The 21,336-nt window shown below is 42.2% G+C and overlaps 1 protein-coding gene across 15 annotated transcripts in view; it reads left to right on the top strand.

Moving 5' to 3' along the window:
• Window positions 1–21,336, top strand: part of SULF2 (sulfatase 2) — a 129,833-nt gene that overhangs the window by 106,814 nt on the left and 1,683 nt on the right. For 14 of the 15 annotated variants that reach the window (XM_072350491.1, XM_072350483.1, XM_072350490.1 and 11 more), the window contains 12 exons: window positions 186–242; window positions 953–1,082; window positions 9,397–9,598; window positions 14,112–14,355; window positions 15,475–15,571; window positions 16,681–16,775; window positions 17,794–17,853; window positions 18,253–18,422; window positions 18,930–19,072; window positions 19,303–19,426; window positions 20,313–20,343; window positions 20,633–20,689. In XM_072350491.1, the coding sequence (XP_072206592.1) occupies window positions 186–242; window positions 953–1,082; window positions 9,397–9,598; window positions 14,112–14,355; window positions 15,475–15,571; window positions 16,681–16,775; window positions 17,794–17,853; window positions 18,253–18,422; window positions 18,930–19,072; window positions 19,303–19,426; window positions 20,313–20,343; window positions 20,633–20,689 (1,410 nt within the window). Of the gene's footprint in view, window positions 1–185; window positions 247–952; window positions 1,083–9,396; window positions 9,599–14,111; window positions 14,356–15,474; window positions 15,572–16,680; window positions 16,776–17,793; window positions 17,854–18,252; window positions 18,423–18,929; window positions 19,073–19,302; window positions 19,427–20,312; window positions 20,344–20,632; window positions 20,690–21,336 lie in introns of those variants that run through there. The other variant, XM_072350497.1, reaches the window with a different exon arrangement.

Raw genomic sequence — 21,336 nt, 5'->3', positions numbered from 1 at the left:
CTGTGTTTGTTCATTATTTGCACTGGAGAGGCATATGTGCCTGCTTCATAAAGCTGCATGTCCCCCTGAGAGGTTACTGTAGTGCTTCTCCTTTGAGTTGGGGGTGGGAGAGGAAACTGGGACATGATTTGATCACCGTTCTTTGTGGAAATAAATTGTTTCTTTCTTCCCTCATCTCCTACCAGGTTCCATTTAAAGAAAAAGATGAAAGTGTGGAGAGACTCATTCCTAGTGGAGAGAGGGTAAGGAAATTGTTAATCACAAAGCTCAATCTTTTTTAGATAGAAGGATACTGAATAGCTAGAGCCAAAGCAGCACTCTACTGCAGACCTAAAACCATTAGCTCTGCCAGCAGGAAGATGGCTGCAGTATGCTTAATGGTGGTGATTGTGCAATAGGAGGGAATGTACGGCCTTTGCCTACGGCCTGCATAAATATGCTATTGGAGTGGGGGGAGAGGTTTACTCGGACTGGGAGATGGATAGACATCTCATTTTCCTTTTTAACTGCTACCCCCTTCCCTCCTCCTTAAGTCGTGGAAGTAAGAATAACCTTTTATCTCTACATGCTTGTCTGCTGGCCATTCCCTCTGTGCCTCTGCCTTTATAAGTAACGCTTGACACGAAGGTTTTGCAAAGTGCAGCCATGCAGTAGTGAGGAGGATATGATGGACTGTTGTTATTGCCCTGTCAGTCAGATGTGCAACACACTGTCCCAGTTCTGTGTGGTTTTGTATTCTCCCTGAGGGTGATATAAATAATGTGTGTGTTACGAGAGATGATGATAAGGGCTAGTTTCTAGTGAGCTATTAAGTTTTGGCCACTAGCAGTGCTTAAGTTCTGGCAGATAGTGTACTTCTCTGGGCCTTTTTTCAGTGAACTGTATGCATATCTTAGAATTAATACAAAAATAAATGTTGTTGGTTTTTGTTGTTGTTGTTTTTCCACTCCAGCAAACTGCTGCATAAGAGGGAAAATGAGAAGGTAGATGCCCAAGAAGAAAACTTTCTACCCAAATACCAGCGTGTGAAGGACCTTTGTCAGAGAGCTGAATATCAAACAGCTTGTGAGCAGCTTGGCCAGGTACGACCAGTGGCTGCAAGTAAGGAGCTGTAGATGGGCAGAGCTTAGTGTCTTCACTGTGACATTGTCATTCACCTTGCTGTCAGTGTCAGCTTATAAATCAGATTGTTCGTTTTGTGGCCTTTGTTCAAAACCGTATTACAGCACTTACGAGATTGGCAGTCAGGAAATTGCTGATTCAAGTGCCTCTCTATTGATTCCTGACTGCTGCTAAGAGAACTGTCTCAGCTTTTTTAACATTATATTCCCCAAATAGAATGCGGTTGGGATTCATTACTGATGAGAATCTGTGAGGGCTGCTCCACAAGTGGTACCTCCTATTTTATTATGTTAGCCTCCGTCATCAGAGACAAATGGTGGGATGGCAGTAGAGGTTGAAGCTTCCCACCAGTATTCTGTTGTGTTTTGTTGCTGCAAGACAGATGGCAGCAGAGGGACAGTCTGACCAAATGACATCTGATGGAAGTGAGTGTGAAGCAAAGGTGTGTCGGTACACTTTTCCACATGGAAAAGAATGGCACCCATTGGCATTCATTGATACTTGCTGAATGTTGATGGAGACTAAACAGTGGGTGTGAGAGCAGTGAAGCTGTGGGTGATGCTTTGCAGCAGTGGTTGCAGTGATGGTGGGTCACCTCTGCTGGTGCAGGTTTTTAGGAGCACTGCATGCAGGCTCTTGTTCATTGCTAATGGCATAGCTGTGCAAATGCATAGTTAACGGTGGGGTGACTGTGTTGAAAAAAGTAGTGTTTTGTAGCTGAGGATTTGCTCTGTCAAATAGAGTTTCTGTGCTCTTTGCATCTGTTGTAGTTTCCATGGAAATACACAGGTATTACTTTTGGAGTGACCTATGTACTATGAACCTAAGAAATTGGCCTTTCCCAAAGCTGCCTATGCTTTGAATTTTTAGATTAACTCCTTTTATTAGTTGGAATTACATGTAATAACAGAAAGTTAAAATTCTGTGCACTCAGTGTATCCCCATTGGTAATGAAAATGTGTTGTGAAAGCACGTGAAATTTTAGGTGGCTGAGAACAAGCTGGTTTTGTTTTTTCTTTTTTGAATTGCCAATATTTGAGAAACTTTGGGGAGGTGTCTTTGTTTCGGCTGCAGCGTCATCTCAGAAGTTTGGGGGAAAAACAGCTCTTCCTTTTCCATCGGTATTGTCCCTTCGAAGGGCATTTCAACTTCCTTTTGTCTTCATCTACTCAGTTATAGTGAACATTACTGTAAAAACAGTGTGGAAGAGAGACTTTCCGAGTCCATGTTGTCACTGAAACCATCCCTGTGCATAAAGTAATTTGGCTGCATTTGGACTTGCTTACTGTAATTATCACTTGTCTCAGTTATGGGGAAAAAAAAATGAGAAGGCCATGCGTTGCCTACACTCATTCACAGACTTGTTTTCTTCTATGGGTAGTAAAATATCTTTGGCATCTGTAAAAAATAAATAGCCAATACTTCCAAAGTGGAGGTGTGCTAATAAGAGCTGTGTGTGCTGCATCTTCACTGCCAGGAGGCAGAGAGGAGAATTGTTTTGAACAGTTCAGTCAGACATAATTGGAAGTGATAGGATGAAATTGAGCAAAAAAGATATTTAAGTTGGACATCAGGAAAAATTGCCTAACAATCAAGTCAATTAGAGTCTGGGAAGGGCTCTCAAGGGAGTCTCAATCCATCTAACCCCTGCTCTGCAGAATATGTCCTAGTACTGTGTCTAGACAGCAGGAAAGCGGGAGATGAATATGCTTATTTGAGGGTAAATTGCTCTAAATATGAGTGCACCCAAAAATGTTCAGAGTAATAAGAGTAACTTCTCAACTGACAAATGCTTCTTGTCTGTTTGCTGGTGCCTTTCACAGCTCTGCATAGTAAGCTGAATGAGCACAAATGAATAATATGCCACAGCCTTGGGTGGGTTTATGATACATAAATACAGTGGTTGCATTGCAAATGTCTCCTGATCCCATAGGATGCTCACTGTTACGCAGTTATCCAGAGCATTCCATGCAAAAAATCACTTTTCATATCCAGATGTAGAGAAGTGTGGGTCCGGATGTGGTGTGAGCTTGCCGGGATTCTTCCTCTTGACTCAAACAAGTTTTGGGGGTCGGCACAGTCCGTGCACTGAGAATTCTGAGCAGTGCCAGAGAATCTGAAGTGCAAGTAGGAAATGAAACAAAGACTCAAGAGGGAATGAGTGATAAGGGACGAGGGCAGAGAAGTAAGGAAAGCTTTGAATGTGAGACGGAGGATTTAAAATTGCCCTTTGTGAGCATGAAAGCTCGTGAATGCACTTCTGTCTCCCCAAAAATGCTCTTCCTTCACAAATCTCTGTGACCCTCCTTGACCTATAATGGTTTTGATAAGAGAGCACCGGGATCATGAAGACGAGGTATTCATGCTGTTTAAAATCTTGTTTCAAAGTCCATTACGGGGGATTTTATTTTTTTTTCTGGCAACACTAATATATGTAAATTCTTCGGAGTTCAATGGGAATCTGCGTGTTGCCATGTTTTCTTTTTCAGTTAGTGGAGTTTGGGCCGTGTTAGTTGTTTGCATCCAACAAAGAGTGACTGTAGGCTCAGATGAAAGAGCAGCTCAGCATTTATATTCAAGGATTTAAAAGAGATGAGTTCTTTCTTCCCACATGAAATAAAAAACATTTATCCTGGTACCTAATGGCTTCCACACAAATTCTTTCTCTTCACTGTAGTTCGGCCTTTCATTCTAAACTGGCTGGTAAGTGGAAGCTGACCCACTTTTATCTGGCAGTCTGCATTAATGTGCTTTGTGGAAGCCAATTACGATACCGGCATTGCTCTGCGGAGTATTCCCAGCAACTCCACAGTATCATAACAACAGCTGCACAAAATCCCTCTAAATCATGTGCTGCCTTTGTGCACATTTGCTAAACCTGCGGTACCTGCAGCACTGCTGAATGTGAGTTTGTAGCAGGCTGTCGTACAGTACAATAACTGCCCTCATTTTGCTCAGAAAATCAGGGGTCCAGATTTACATTATTTCCTTTTCAAATCGTTTTTATTTTCCTTTCCATAAATTCTGTTTGTCTTTGATAAAATAGGATTTTTCTGTGCGTAGCATTAAAAAGCTTATTTGATGTGACAGTGTTCTTCAGGAGAACATTGAAAATGAGCACTTGGTTTCCTGCAGACATTCTGCAAATGGACGGTCTGTTTTGCAGGCTTTCCTCTGATTGCTTTCTTCTGTCCCAGGATCATGAAAAAATGTTCTTTCCCAAAGTGACCCAAGGATGTCACAAGTAAAATGATGGCGCTTACTGCGTTGTTTCCTCTAGTTCTCTGACAAAGCGTGGAATAGCAGCAATGAGAACTGTTGTGATCGATGTGTGCTTTCCTACTGCAGTTCATAAAGTGGTACCGTAATTATCATTAAATTTCCTGCTCTCCTTGTCCTGAGGTCCCCACAGCTTGAACTTTAGTCAAACCAGGAAACTAAGTCGGGTTTTATAAGGAATTTCTTTAAAAACTTGGAAGGTTTTTGCTCTGTCTCTTGTTTCTCTCTTTTGTAGCTCGCAGGTATATCCTGAGGTTACTAAAGAACGTGGGTTCTGTTGATAACAGTGAAGCATATCAAGCCAGCTAGAATGCTGATACTTTAAATAGCCTGTTGGGTGGATCCTCAGAGTTCCTGAATTCCAACATGAGTTGCACACGCTCAGCAACTTTCACCATCTGTTTCTTGATCTGTGATTACAACAAGAAATGACTCGTTGATAACTTCATACATTAAAAATGTTATCAACCCTCCAACTGATAACAGTAGGAGGCAGCTAGCTATGGAAATGAACGTCATGATTTATTAAGGGATGTTATTCAAGGATTGTATTCCTTATCAAGAATTAACAAAACTGTTTGCCTCCTCTAGCTAGAAATAGCCTACGATGATCTCCAGAGGCTGTTTTACTTACAGGTTTCTTTGCTTCATGATGCTGTTGTACAGGTCCAAGTGATTTGCATCTCTTGTTAACTGAGGCTCTTAAAGCCCCTGTCATTGCATTAGTGGATGCTGCGAGGAGCTTGCCAAAATCAATACCAGTTTCTAATAAAAACAAACAAAACCTTCACATATCCTGGCCAGAGGAACAGTGTAGTTCAGTTCAAAAGACACTGAGCTGGATGTTGGGAGAGGCTGCCTTGGAGTTGCTGGGGGCTCAGTGTGCGACCTCAGACAAATCAGTTCCACTTTTGGTGCTTCTGTTTGTTTCTGTTCCCTCCACTCCTCATCTCATTTCTCTTTAGGCTGCACTCCTTAGACTCTTCGCTGCCTTACACAACCGTGGGACTATTTGATACCACAGTCCAATTATTAGAGTAAATTAATTATATAATTGTAATATTAAATTCAGCCGAATCCCTAATTTTTCATTTCCTTGTTGTCCCACCTGCCTCACTTCAGCTGCAGTTTGCAGCATAGATGGGTATTGCTGAAGTGTTTCTGTGGGATTGCTGGCAGTGGGAGAGGACTTCATTATCCTGGAGGAACCTTGGATTGTGGAGTCTGTGCGGGAGGGAGCCTTGCTGGCAGGTAACTGATCAGACAGCTTCACGTGTCACTGCTCTGTGGAAGAGAATGGAATCTCTTCACAAAAAGAAGGACCAATGAGACACAATGTGATGATTTAGGTCTGAGCTGTGGGAGCTGTATGTTTCTGTGGGAATCTTTTTCTTAGCAAGATTTGTGTGATGGGTCCTTTTCCCCACATAAAACAGTGTCAGTTGATTCACTGTGGGGAAACGAGTGAATTGTATGAAAAATCCAACGGGGGGAGGTGGTGGCTATTTATCTCTGATTGGAGCCTCAAGTGGTGACTTTGAATTAACATTTGCGATGGCTATAGCAGGAAGGAGACCGTAATGCACACTGATGCAAAAACCATTTGATGATGACTGGGATTGTGATTTCTGACACACAGAAAAATGTAGTGTCTTTTTCCACTAAGGGCTCCTTTGTATGTTCAAGGTGAGTGGTGTTAGCAGAGGGAAGCAGGGTGTCTGCTCAGGCTGCTGCTGTTGGATTCATGTCTTGTAGGTATTGCAGTCCTGATTTGCTCTTGTTGATGCATATAGCAGATAGCTTGTGCTGGAGGAGGAATTGTGTGTATGGGCCGTCTTCGCTTTGCTTTTGCGCTGTACCTTTGAACGCATTTTCTGTTCAGTAGCACTGTTATCTCTGTTCTCTGATTTGCACACACGTTGCAATGAGAAGCATTGGGGGGGAGGGGTAGGATAGGGGATGGAGTAGAAATGTTAGAACAGGCCCAACACAGTAGGTGGCAGAAAGAGCAAGCAAAGCAGCTAACTTAGCCTGCCTGAAGATAGTGGGAAATCTCCAGCTGGAACAGATCTACTGATTAAATGAGGTGTCTGGAATGTTTCGCATGATGTGAGCTTGATGAACTTCAGGACGTGTTGTAGAAGCCACTTATCTGGTGTCTTGAGTAGCTGTTCTGGAAGGCACTGTAGGAAAACAGCTTCTTCCTTTGGATTTTTGATATGTGCTGGAATAAAAATTGTGGGGGAGCTTGGATTTCCCACTGGGTTTCAGTTTGTGTTGAAGTGTGCTCCTTTTCAGGATCTCGCTCTTGTGAGATATTACGAGCTGTAGAGCTTGGAATCAGAACACATCTTTCAGTCTAATAAAGAAAAGACCTTTAAAGTTGGGGTTTGCCAACTAAGGGCACTTTGTTTTCTTGGCTGGTTGAGTTAATCTGCTGTTGGTGTGTAATTACATTCTGCTGCTGGATGTTTTCATTTTACCTGTAAGCCAGCACATCTCTGGGGCACTCCAGAGCTCCTCATATAGGAATTTAAACGTTTAAATGACAACCTCTTAAACAATATCTGCCGGGTTTCTTCATGGCAGTGTGCTGTGCCCTAGAAACCAACGTTCAGTGCCAGAATTCACAGAGTTTGGTGTTTCTTGACTGTCAAGCAGGGATTTTCTCAGTTCTCTTGCAACTGCGGCTCCTTTCCCTGAGCTTCAAAGTATCTTGAGGAAATGGAGGTAAGTTGTACAGCCGTGATGTTGCTTAGAGGATTTGTGTTTCTGCTTACAAGCAGACTGGGGTAAGTTGTAAGACCTGGCTACGTTTGCACACATTCTCATATCTGTTTTGTAAAAAAAAAATTAAAAATAAAAAGATCTTTTTTTCCTTTTATTTGAATTCCCCAGCTGGGCGCAGTGTTTGATTCTGAAGTCATTTTTGTAGTTGTGCACTGCAGTTGCTCAGCCGTGGGCCTGCTCATGCACACAACGTGCCCTTGTGGTAGAGCCCTGAGGTATTTTCATTGTGGCATACAAATGCCCTGGAGAAATTGAAGCTTCACCAAAAATAAAAGGAATTTTTCCAGTTAACCTGGAAGGGAAAAATAAGCATCTCTTTCTTGACAGGAGATGAAAGAGTGTAAATATTTTTGGGCTGCACATCACAGCACTTATTTACCATAGTTCTCATCTGGCATTTAACTTTCCCTCTGTTCAGTCTTTGTTTTTGTGCATCAGACACCTACAGCACAGAGCTCTGCTGGGCAGGAGATGCAGTTTGTTTGTACATCGTCCAAAATAAGATTCAGATGATTTGCAGTGGGGAACAGCAACAAACATTTTAATGTCTCATTTTATGTTTTTTCATTGGAAAGTTGATCATTATAGTAAAGTAACTTCAACTTCAAACCTCAGTCTGTGTATCGACCAGCATTAGGCTTTTATAAAACAAATGGAAAAGAAGATCCAGCAATTTATGCTTCATAGTTTTAGTTCTGCGCTCCGTGTAGGTAAGCACATCCTGCTTTACAGATAATGACAGTTGTGCAAGGATGTCTGATTGAAAGGTCTGACTGACAGCATCACATCGATTTCCTGATTCCTTGTGCTGAAAGTTAGACAGGTTTATCTGCAGCACTGCAAGGCTTGGATCAGACAGGACTTTGGACACGATGCCTGCTGCTAAGAGTTATAGCTCAGCAGAGCTGACATCCAGTTGTCTAAGGAAATGAGTGGACACACCAGAAGCCTCTGGACATTTTAAATGAGATCTCTTTAGACTGTAGATAAATCCACTGTAACTGGGCATTTCACTTCTGACTCCTATTAATGAAAGCACAGTGAAGATACTGTTCTCTTACTTAGCTGACATGCAAACAATGCCTTGAATTTCAATGCAAAAAGGAAGGCTTTGTTCCCCAAGCCTGGGCACACCTCTATGGGAACTGAAGTGGCTGAATCTCCCTCATAGAGCTGTGGGCTGCAGGAAAATGTCATCTCTCTTGGGAGCTGTTGCTGTTTTTCATTCTGCTCTTTTATTTGGAAAAAGTCTCAGTATTCCAGTGAGTCCTGGAGTCCACAGCTTAGGATTTTGTAATAGGAAAACAGAGAAATGCTTCTCAGGGCTCAGCAGAAAGCTGTGGTGTTTCCCAGACTATTTAACATACTAATAACTGCTGTGTGATTTAAAATACGTATATATATCTCAGATCCTAGCTCTGTAGCTAGTAGAATGTTGATGAGTAAAGGCAAAGCTTGTTGCCAGACTGAAGGTGGCTAAACTCCCTTGCCCTTGGCACAGCTCTGACAGCAGCACAAAGGGATCTATAACCACTTTGCTTCAGGTTTTGAGTAACAAAAAGAATCCGATTAGATTAGAGATTAGATTTTCTCCAGTTTGAGTGGAAAAGGGAGGAGGTTATCACTGCAGAGGCATCCAGTGCAGCTCACCATTGCTGATGAAGCCCAAGGGTGTTGAATGGGGAAAAATCAGTAAGATGAATGCTCACTGCAGTAGGGAGGAGGCTTACGGGTACGGCTAAGAGTGTGGGATGGAGCTGAGTTGTACACAGGCCTGGAGCCTGGTGCTATTTTAATGGCTTGATAGTGGTACAGAGTCCTGCCGGCCTGTCAGACAGACATGCAGGTAGGCAAGGATTCTTCTCAATCCTATGGATAATAAGACTTGGGCTTCCTTGTTAGAGAAGCATAATTGGAGAATGTGCCTTTTCTACTGACACCTCCCTGTGTTTATCTGTTTACCTGTAGCATCAGTTTTGTTAAGAAATTCCCATTGCTCTGTCTCCAGGAGACAAAAAGAGAAACACACGTGAGTGCGTTCCGGCAGAGTTCTCTTTTTGGTTTTAAAATGTAAGATTACAAGAAATCTGTTTTGGTAACAGGGGAGGGGTCTGCTGTACTGTGTAACTCTGACTGGTCGCTGGAACTGGCTGTAAGACAATGCAGAGTTGAGACAGTGTTTTAATAACCACATCTTCCTTCCAGAAGTGGCAGTGTGTGGAAGATGCCAGTGGGAAGCTCAAACTGCACAAGTGCAAGGGAATGGTGAACTTGGCAGGCAACAGCAAAGGCACTTCCAATCTTCTGCCCAAGTACTACAGCAGGAATAGCGAAGACTGCAATTGTGAGGAGAACGAATACAAGCTGAGCCACGTGGGACGGAGAAAGAAGCTCTTCTCCAAGAAGAGTAAGTGAACCCGCTGTATTTTCTTTCTCTGCCTTACAAAACTGTAACTGCTCACAAACACTCACACTTGTCCTGACTTTCACGGACATCGATTTCCACAGATGTCAATGAAGGCAAACATATTTGCTGTCTATCTAAGCATGAAGCGGCGTGTTTTATATCAGACAATCGGATCTGAAAATATCTCTGTCTGTAGGAAGCGTGTTTCAAAACAGGGTGCTGTGTTTATTTCTTTCAAAAGCAGGAAATGCGGCACACAGCCTGAAGTGGTGAGCAGCTCATCCTTACGTAGGCCTTGAATCGCGAGCAGCGAGTAAACCAACCCTCAGCAGACGCTGCAGTGCTTGGGGCTGTTACTGCAGTAATTTATATTTAATAAGGATCTGTGTGCTGTGTTACAGAAGCTGCTTCTAACATCCCTTCCTTGTGCTCAGTCAGCAGAGCCAAGGCTGACTTTAACCAGCGATCACATCCAAAGGGGATGTCTCTGGTTTGAGTTTCCTTGGCACAGATCAGGCGCTTCTTCAGAAAGTCCATTCCACTGGCTCTGCTTTAAACCTTAGTCAGACTAACGTCTATATTTGAAGTACATAGTCTAATTATAGATTAAAGAGGCAAATGGCAGCACAGATTACTGTTCACTTGTAATGTTTCTTTCGTCTCACTCCACAAATACAGAGCCTTAATTATTTAGCAGATTAGTCTTTTCTGTATAATGACATGGCACAAGCTTCAAACAGAGAGTTTAAATTGATTTTCTTCCATTATATTTGTGTAGCAAGCTGATTAGTACCTACTAAGCTAATTTTTAGTTGAAAAAAAATTATTGGTTCCAGGATGAAATTACGGAACGACACTTGCAGTTTAAACATGTGGCACAGCAGATAATCTTTAAATAACAGCAAAGCTTGTCGTTCAATTAACTTCTTTTTTCCTAAGACACAGAAAAGGAAGTTCAGTCACAGGGAGTCAAATAACAGCAGATCGAAGGCGCTTAAATGGGAAGAGGAAAACAATTTAAGTGAGGGCAACGTCGTGCTATCTGATAATGCTTAACACTTACCTAAGTGCTTTTTATCTGCGTTGTGCTTACTAAACATTAACTAATTTTCGCACCGTCTTAGAGAGGTGGTTAAGTGCCTAATTACCTTTAGTTCATGCATTAGGGAGATGGAGGCAAAATGTGAGGGCTGCAAAGATAGCTTTGGCAGTGGGGTCAGGACACCTTTTTCAGTATGTTCTGGTTAGTGCTGTTGCTGTTCCATTCATCTCAGTTGTCTCGTTGAAGCACGAACTGCAGCCCACATCCAGGGTGTGCCGTACAACAGAAGGGGTTTGCTTGGGCCTGTTGACACAGATCCCTGGGTTTGGTGTTGGCTGTTCTTTCACTTGTGCTTAATCTAACAAATGACACTGAAAACAAATGACCACAAAGCAATACGAGTTAACGTACCAACATTTTTCTGTGCTTACTTAGAAAGTTGGCTCACTGGATTGCAAATGACAGCTCGAATACTGATGGTGTGCATTTGGAGTTTTATGACCTGTTCCATGAGGCTTGGGATAAAGTGAGTCTGTGCTGGGTTCTGAGGGCATCTTTGGGGTCTGCTGTTCTGAGTTCAGTGCATGCAAGGGATCTTACTGCAGTGTTACCTGTTTGGTAATATTGGCTGTTTGGGTTCTGTGCAATGACACAGCTCACCTACAAAGCTTTTACGTGCTTTGCACAGCAGTGTTGTTCTCTTGGCTGTGTTGTTATCTTTGTAAGAATGATGAAATAAAGCTTTGTGATGGGAAGGAAGCTGAAAGTAACAATGAGCTCTTCATAGACAACAAATAGCCAAATATTTGTTTTTTCTTGCTGTAGGATTCATCTCCTGTGGTGAACAAATACATCAGATTAAGGGAGAGGGAGGATGATTGGCCACAAGATTTGTGCACAGTGTGTACAAAGAAGCTAATGCGTTTTTATTCCTATTTTCATGTAATTTGTTTTGTTTTGAGGTAGTCTCAGTACTACAGCAAAATGATTTCTTTCGTAGAAGAAAAAGTACCTGAACTGCCATTACTTTTAATGCATTGGAAGGATAATTTTTATGTCAGTTTTGAGAAACTGAATGTAAGAAAGCTTTTGGAGGCTGTTTGGTTTTGTTTTTGTTCCTCTTTGACATATCCAAGAATGCAGATTCCAAATGAGATTTATAGAAACCCCAGTTAATGATCAAGTGAAACCCATAGTAGTCAAGTATCTGCATAGGAGAAATGGTAAAAGGGAAGCCCTGGAACTTGCAGTCTTCTGTCGTTGTGCTGAGCAGTCGTGTTCCTGCTTTGGAGAAGGTGCCATTCGGGAGTTACAGTTGCTCACGGTTTTCTCAACCATCCCTGAGATCATTTCCAAATGATGTCAGCGTTAAATCATGAATTTGGCAGCTGCAAAATAAATAATAAGGCCTGAGTGGTGAGGATGTGAGGGGAGTTAAATGCGAACCTGAAGGCTGATAATGCAGCATAACCTCACAGTAATTCAGGTACTGTCATTTGTGCTTTCACCAGACAGTGCAGAAACCTGAGACCCAAAAGTAGCTGTAGCAAATCAAGTGTGCTCCAGTGCCTGGATTGTATGGGGAATTCTGGGCCGGAACGGAGCACATCCCTTCAGGCTGGGATGAAGAGAGACGTGTTTGTCAAGTGACCCAGGAAGGCAGGGCAGGGAAATGAACGTACGGAGACCAAACATCAGTAATTTGAAAGAGAGCCATGAATATTTTGGGCCAAATATTTAACAGCTTTAAATTTACTTTCTTTGTGAGTTGTGTCCGCAGGTAAATGTAAAGCATAACCCTGGGGGAAGATCAAGTAGTGAGAGGTGGGTAGCTCTGCCTGCAGGGGGCACAGCGCAGATGGATATGGATCTTAGTAACCATTTTAGCTCCTTCCTCTGCAGTGATGGTGTTTGGTACCAATGGGGCCCTGAGTCAGCACTGCTGCTGTGCGTGGTAACAGGGCAGCGGGTCTGTTAGGAGCTGTGTCACTGCGGGGCAGTTTGTTCTTGGTGCAGCTGCGTTAGGACTGCAGGGGAGCAGGAAGGGGCTCCCAGTTCTTCAGGGACACGTGCAGACTGCAGCTCCCTGCAGCTCCCTGCTGAGGGCCAATGTGCTGGATTGGCTTATTAGACTTGGAAGGAAGGGAAATTGTTAGTTGGCAGAGCTTAACAAGATGAAACGAGGGAACAATCAAAGAACTGGGAATTTATGCTCTGGATGTAATTGTTAGGGTGTAGCTTTTTGGAACTTCCTCCTCCTTCTGAAAAGATAGGAGTTACTTTCTCATTTATTCCAGCGTTTCCTGAATGTGTGCCAGGAATAGAGCTGCTATTCGGGGTTTGGTGGGTATTTCTTTATGTTTCCCTCCAGCTGTGACTCACCTCGCTCACTGTCAGCTGTAAACTTGAACTACAGGTGGAAAATGTGCTAAACCAGGCAGTCCAGGCGGTGTTCTGCTTTGTGTGTGTGGTACTAACAAGTGTGGGTGGGAGGAGATGGTTTTATATCTGTCCATGACTACAAAATGTCCAGTGAGACTATGTGATCCATTTGGATTTCATTGAGCAAAGTTAGACTGTGTTGATGCCAAAGCATTTCTGATATAAGTATTGCCAGAGGTGGGCTGCATGGAAGTATAGATGTGGGTTAGACTCCATAACTGGGATGTATTCATGCCATTGCAGACCAAACAAAACAGTAACTCTGAGGCATTTGGACCAGGTCAGAGAGCTTTGGAAAGCAATAGAGGGCAGAAAGATCTGTGGGAACCTCATATTGTGAAGCGTCAATTCATAGCAAATGTTTCATTTTGCCTTTGGGCTGCAAATACAGAAGCAAAGTCTGAAGGAGGGCATAGCACAGGAGTGTGGTGTTTAGCGTGGAAACTTGCTGTCTGGTCTGAACATGGTTGGAAATAGTTGCAACTAAAAGAATTAGATGCTGATAAAAATTCAGGTATTAATCCCTCCAATTGCAAATCAAGAATATCTTGAAGAAAGAGCATGGAATGAAGGAAAGGCTCATCTAACACAGGGGATGTTCCTGCTGAAACGTGGGACAACCCGGGCAGTGCTGCAGGAATTCTGGCCCTGGAGCGTTTTACAGCAGCCAGCAGAAGGCTGAGCTGAGGCCCGGCTGTCATGATTCGTGTTTAAGGCCTTAGTGCCATCTAGCGACTGCTGGGGAAGAACAGAGTTCATTGAACGAGCTCGCAAAGTGACGCTGAACAGATTCATCTTTTGTTCTTTTCCCTCTGCCATCCTTGTGCCCCTCTCCTGCTTTAAGATAAACATCTGTCCGTGCAAAACGGGATGAGGTGACACCGCAGAGGAAAGCGGCATCAAACAGCATTTGCCATCAGGTTAATTCCTGTGTCACAGTATAGGCAGGTATTTTTTCCAAGAACCTCAGAACACCAAATTGTACCATGCTGATCCCTTCTGTGCCCTCTTACTTCTTTCTCCATACAGAATACAAACCAAGCTATGCCCGGAATCGCTCTACCCGCTCAGTATCTGTGGAGCTGAATGGGGCTGTTTTTAACTTGGGTTTAGAGGATGGATACCAACCCGTCTTACCAAGAAACATCACCAAGAGACACCAGATTCAGAGGGCTGTTCTTCGCGAGGAGGAGGATAAAGACATGGCTGAGTACAGCGGCACTGGAGGCATCGCAGAGTATGCAGCCCCAAATCTGATAAAAGTGACACACAGGTGAGTGCATGTGCTGTATTTCTAGATGCTTTTTGCTCCTTCAGTGGTTGCTTTACATAAGTGGATGTGTTAAATTTTGATAAGCAATACTGTGCCCCTTTCAGATACCTGGTCATAGTTTCCTATCATTGATTGCTTTGTATTTCAATCAGTCCTAAGGGTAGCAGCAGCTTCTCAGAGCTTCCTGTACCCAGTGCTAGGAAAGGAAAATCTGCATTGCCAATGAAGGTGGGTGAACCACGAGCCTTGGGACATGGAACACTGGAGAGAGCTGATGGAATTGTCTGGGTTTTAAAGGCACTCTAACAGCCAGCAGCCTGCTTCTCAGTTTGCAGATCCGGGGGTTGATGATGCATCTCCACCTGTACTGTGTTGAATTATAAGAAAACCCATCAGTAACTCCCGATGATGTGCATTAAATTCCGCGATGATTATTAGCTTGTGTAAATCTGTGTGAGCAGGTTGGCTGCTGCTGGTTTCCATTTGACTTCAGTTTACAAAGTTTTAGAGACTTGTTGATATAAGGAAAGACAGCAGGGCTGACAGCAGCAGAGTCCTCAGCTCTTCTGAATATGCAGGACTTATAAGTCACTATTTGTGTTTTTTCTTCTGGAACTTTAAATTGACTCTTTGTTGCCTTTCTGGGTGGATCCCAGAACCATAAAAGGAGCCAGCAAGGAAGTTGTGTGTAACTCCTGAGGGGTGCCCAGCAGCACTTGCAGAAAAGGATGCATAGGGAAATTGCTTCTGAGTAATGGCTTTCAGTACTTCCTAGTTAGTGGAGATGAGTTATGTAGACAGCCTAATGAATAAACAAGAGTTCTGCGCAGCACAATTCATGTATAGAAATGAAGCCATCAACAGGTTCTACTTGATAGGAATATTTTTGATTGTTCTTTTTTTTTTTCCTTCTAAAAAATTTCCATGGCAACTCCAACCCAAACTTCTTTCCTGCTGTGTAAGATATTCCCTGTTCTCTCGAATGAACATTACTTTGAATTCTGTGTGTCGTTTTTGATCTGACTTCTCATCTGTCCTGGAGCTGCTCTAATTAAATCCATCTGTCTGCGTTGTGCATTTATCTGCTGTAGTAAACACTGTTTGTTTCTCCACGGCCAGGTGTTACATCCTGGAGAATGACACCGTTCAGTGTGACACTGATCTCTACAGGTCACTGCAAGCTTGGAAGGACCACAAGCTTCATATCGACCACGAGGTCAGTGATGCCATCAGCCATGCATTTCCAGCGTGTGATTTTAGCCTGGTCTGTGGGCTGATAGGATCGTGCTGTGTGTGTGTCTGTCTGCCTCTGGCTGTCTTTGTCCCTCCCTGGAACCTTTTGAACTTCCTGGCCGATCTCCAAATAGAGATGTCATAGATAATTAAGTTATTGCAAGCAGGGCCTGCTGTAATCTCTTACCAAATCACATAAATTCTCAGCTGTCCTACTTAAGAACTTGCTGGTTCCTTTCTGTGGTACATATTGACACACGCTAAAGGAAATAAATACAGAAATCTTACTAGCTCTGCTAGAATTGGAAAACGGCAATCTCAGCGTCACCATCATCTTCCAGTTCTCATCTTGTTACTTAGAAAATGTAAGCTAAGGTCCCAAACGTAGGTTAGAGTGCCAAAGAACATGAGGTCACTTCTGTCCTGTTGTGTTTCTGATTTAGGATCGCAGGGCTGCATTCTTTACTGTTTTTCCTGACCTCTCTGTCATCTGTCTGTGCTTCAGCAGTCAGTTACGTGCTCCCATCAGATCTGTGGTCTCTGGTGTCTGATGGTGGTTTTGCAGTGACTTCATTGTTCACACTGGAGGGCTTTTTTTTTTCCTGTTGTACCAGGAATTGAAGCAGAAGCCTGTAATACCTGTCTGCATGGAAACAGGCTGTGCTGTGTGAGAGATAGGCGAACAAAAGCAGGAGTTTCACTTTCTGAAGAAACAGGTGGTTAAAAATAAGCCATGTGGGTGACACAATGAAATTAACTGCTAGTGCATGTGCTGCGTGGCCAGCCAGTGCTGAGTGAAGTGATGGAGACTTGATACTTCTCTCTGCAGAGGGGTCTTATAGCACTCCCCATCCCCTGCAAAGGTTTGTAGCAGGCTGGACTCTTAAGGGCTTAATTTGCCTATGGATAACCTTTCTCCTTTGCAAATGTGCTGAAGACCCTAAGAGGAAAAACCACAGCAGATCATCCATCTCCTGATGCTGTATGGCAATGCCCTCCTCCCTCCAGTGCCACATTCTGCTTTCGCCTTCTGCCTGCAGGCAAATCGTAACCAGAAAAGATTTGTTTTAACCTGCGTGTTTAATTTTTTAGATTGAAACTTTGCAAAATAAAATAAAGAACCTGAGGGAGGTGAGAGGACACCTGAAGAAGAAGAGACCCGAGGAGTGTGACTGTAACAAGATCAGGTATTTCTTGCCTACTTCTGAGTAGTTACCTGTACTGTGCAAGTGTAGCTGATCTGTGTCTTCACAAGAGGGATTAGAATCTGTTTTGCTGAGTGTTTGCCTCTCGTACTACAGCCTAATGCTTTCTGCAACAGATAAATAAGGGATCACCTGTTTCTGAGGTCTTGCCAACCCATACATCCAAACTAGGCCATAATGGGCTTAAAATGAAACCAGTATAATTCTGAATCAGGGGTTCCCCGTATCTTGTATTGTCTGGTAGTACACTGCTTTAAAATCTGAAGTTAACAACTAAGTTTATTTGACGTACACAGTAAAGACAAAGTTTGTTTGCATTTACTATAAAAATCATTTCAGGCCCAGTATAAGAAACACTTCTATTTATGTGTAGCTTTATTCAGATGAATAATTGCACTGAAATCAGTGAAGTTAATAACCTGAGCTATGAGTTTGCAGAATTGCATTGAACGTAACATGGAGGAGTAGCTGATGATATACCCAGTATCTACAGTGAAGAACAAAATGGCTGAGTTGAAGATAGAGCTTCAATAATCTTACTGTATTAATTTTCTACTGTAAAGACTGTATTTACTAAAGCTTCCATTAGCGTTCATAACTGAAAAGATTTTGTTGTCATCCTCTGAACAAACTAATGAACGTTCAGTTGAAGAAAACTCCAAACTGAATTATAAATCTTCTGATTTTAATTTCCTAGTATGGGGAAACAGAAACTAATGATAGCTAACATCAAATTACCACTGAGATGATCTGTGGACACGTACTGCAATTCAGTAGTAGGCCACCAGGTGTCACAATGAACAAACGATGCAGAGAAAACAGGCACAGAAAATGCTTTATCTGGTCCAGTGTGGCTGCCTTGTATCACCACATATTCCTATCAATAAATTGAAGGGAGAAGTGACACTAGATTAAATCTGCTTGGATTTAAAGTGAAAGCGCAGTATGAACAGGATCGGTTCTTTCTGTTGTTTATCAACAATGCTTTTTTATTTTCCAGTTACCATTCAAAACACAAGAGCAAACTGAGGCACAAAGGATCTAATCTTCACCCTTTCAAGTAAGTGAAGTTTTTCTCCTTCGAAACAGAGAAAATGCAAGATAGTAACATTTGGACTATTCAACAAGCCGAATCTAAGCAGAAGTGATATTTCACTTATCCTATGCTAAGAAGAGTGCAGGTATCTGGGAAAGGAACCAAGCCCATGGTAGAATGTTTCTAAACGCACATTGGAGACTTCAGGCAAACCCATTAAACCCTTCAGCTACATTTTTTTCCCAGTATGGTGGAATTGCAAGGAGTAACTTCCAGAGCCATTGGGAAGAGAAGCCATTCATTGAAGAAAACAGCAGTTCTTTCTTTCCTCAAAGCGGCTCATGTTATTAGCTGCTTCATTTTTTTTTTAGGTGTGTTCAAGTATAACAGTGTCAGCATGACCCTAATGTTTCATGTGTGCAGGAAAGCCCTACAGGAGAAAGACAGGCTGTGGCTGCTTCGGGAGCAAAGACGAAAGAAGAAACTGCGCAAACTGCTGAAGAGAATCAAAAACAACGACACGTGCAGCATGCCCGGCCTGACCTGCTTCACCCATGACAACCAGCACTGGCAAACTGCGCCCCTGTGGACACGTAAGGACACCTCTGGGTGCGATATTCTGACTAGGATGAGTTAGTTAGGATTCTGGAAGTTACTCATACCATCAGTTAAGTAGCCAAAGGCGCACAGCTTTCCTCCTACTAAATAATCAGTGTTTCAGTGTTGGCATTTTCCTTACAGTGGGCAAGGGGAAAAAAAAGAACAGCAACCAAAACACCCAGTAACTGTGTTTGAATCCCTACAACTACCGCATAAACAACACAGTACAGAGTACTGTTATCTCAGCAGCTGGAATGCTTCCCAGCCAGCGAGGACAGGGAGAAACAGCTAGCCAGACATTGCTCAAATCAACTGTATTCTGAAAGCTAGGTGTGCAGAGAACAAGAAGCTGATGGTGGAAGGCATTCTCTGCTTTAGAAAACAAGAATGACACAATTCTTGCCTGTGAGTAAAGCAATACCGTCAACAAAAAAGGACTGAAGTAAGGAGTGCATGAAACTGGCAACATGTAGCTCATGTCTTTGTGTTTCCATTTGCAGTGGGTCCTTTCTGTGCTTGTACCAGTGCCAACAACAACACATACTGGTGCTTGAGGACAATCAACGAGACCCACAACTTCCTGTTCTGTGAATTTGCTACTGGATTTTTGGAGTATTTTGATCTCAACACTGACCCGTATCAGGTACCTCGTCATTGTATGGCTCTGGAGAAATGTATGAGTGTTCTTCACTGTTGATGTATTGACATAGCACAGTATTGGTGCAAGATGCATATGCATTAATTCATGTAATTAATTCATGTAATATGATCTGGCTTCTTTCCTGCTGGAAACATATGACATATTCCGTATATGAAAGCTACTAAACTACAAAGCAATACCTATTCTTTAACAAGAGCCCCCATGTATTGCAGCTAATCAATGCAGTGAATACATTAGATAGAGATGTTCTCAATCAACTGCACGTCCAGCTCATGGAACTGAGAAGCTGCAAAGGGTACAAACAGTGCAATCCAAGAACTAGGAACATAGATCTGGGTAAGTGCTTCTCCTGCCATACTAGTAAATGAGTCTTTTGCTTAACTGACAGGAAATTTTCATCAATCTAAAGGATTTTGGAATGTATTTATACTTGTAATGATTTGTTGAGCATGACTGCATGCACACATTTTTGTATGGTTTGTTCAATTTGTGTTATTTATTGGGTCCAGAAACTCAAATAGTACATTTGAATGCTGAACTGTGCAGCTGTTAAAATGCAGGGAGAAGAGAGGGGGAAAGAACAAAACTAATGAAGGCACTGAGAAATGCATTATGCTACCAAAAGATGTGTTCTTCTCACTGTTCTTCTCACTATGCCTTTATGTTCCACAAAGAAGGAAATGAATATTCTTTTCTTTTTTTAGTCTCATCATCTCTTATCCATTAAATCTTTACTGATCTACAGAGAAATCATCTGGCTTATACACTACTTCTTTGCTGTTGTTATTAAGTTTAGCAGCAAGTCGAAAAGTGTAATTCATTGCATTTTTGTTTGTTAAACTGCATATCTTGTCTCTACCCCTTACTACAATTAAGGAGACTTAAGAACTGCTATTAAAAATAAATAAACGCGCAGCCATTAGAGCACAGACACTCACTCCAGAAAATATTGTTATCTGCCTAAGTCCACAAAAACCCAGCGTTATTTCAGGCCTTAATTAGCACATGTACCAGCTGGAGCTGCATGTTTTTAATCAACAGGTTTCAGCATTTAAATAACCACTGCAGGACACTTACAGAAAGCTTCAAATTTACCTATCATCTTATTAAGAGTCCTAATGAACATGTTAATATCCTTATGTCTTTCTTTAAATTGTGCCTTACCCTCTATCTTATCTGTTGCAGCCTATGGTTAATAACATGTTAATTTTTCCTCATCTAGGACTTAAAGATGGAAGCTACGAGCAATACAGGTACAGATTTTAAAATATATGTAGTTAAATGATGATTCCTAAATTCTACCTTCATGCTGAAGGGTTGGGAATCCAGGACTGGGAACCACCTAAAAGGGCATTTGCAAAGGTTATTCTATCTGAGTTAACCTTGAAACACTGGAGCTGCTTCTGTTTCAGCATTACAGCATGTTCTAATATCTGTAGTCAGAATTCATGCTGAACTCTTTTCTTCACCTTTCTGACAGTAGTGCTGCTGGTTTTCTTGGTGATGGTTAACTTTTTTCTCCTTTTACTGCTTGAAAATTAGGCAGTTTCAGCGTCGAAAGTGGCCAGATGTGAAGAGACCATCATCTTCTAAGTCACTGTGAGTTGGGAGCAGTTCATGAAAAGCATGAGCTTTTACTTACCTTTTTTCCTTTCTTTACTTCTCTTTGCCTGCAGCACCTTTTTAACACCATCTATTCTCAGGGAATGCTGAGTTGTAAGCCCTCTAAATTATACAATAGGTATTATGCTGTACAAAACCTGTTAGTGTTTGTTTTATGGGAATCTAGGAACATTATGGTTAAGGCGGCTTCAAATTTGAGTCCAGGTGGACACTCAGTTGTAATTCTTCTATAAGAATTACACATCATTATGTTGGTTTTGTCTAACCTTAAACATGCAGCAGCTTCCTCATATCCAGAATTAAGAGGACTGATCCAATCTGAAGTAATGAGCAAAGAAAGCAAATGGGACAGACAGCAGTGCTATTTGTGCAAAAAAACCTTAGAACTGGAAATATGGGGCTATTCTGACAATATATTAATATCCAGGGATGTTTGTTGCTTACTTTACTGCCTTTTGAAACTTGAAGATTATACATTAGTTCAGTACGGTGCTATTAGTTCTCATCAACTTGACAAACCTCAAATGTAAGATATAAATCTAAAGACAAAAAAAAAAAGTTTAAAGGTTTTTGCCCTGCATAGAACCATTGAAAGCATATTCCAAGTACTTCCTGTCTAAAAC

The sequence above is a fragment of the Excalfactoria chinensis genome, chromosome 15, assembly GCF_039878825.1.
Source record: "Excalfactoria chinensis isolate bCotChi1 chromosome 15, bCotChi1.hap2, whole genome shotgun sequence".
Lineage (NCBI taxonomy): Eukaryota > Metazoa > Chordata > Aves > Galliformes > Phasianidae > Excalfactoria > Excalfactoria chinensis.
The sequence above is the reverse complement of the archived record's forward strand: the minus strand, read 5'-3'. Positions and strand labels throughout refer to the sequence as shown.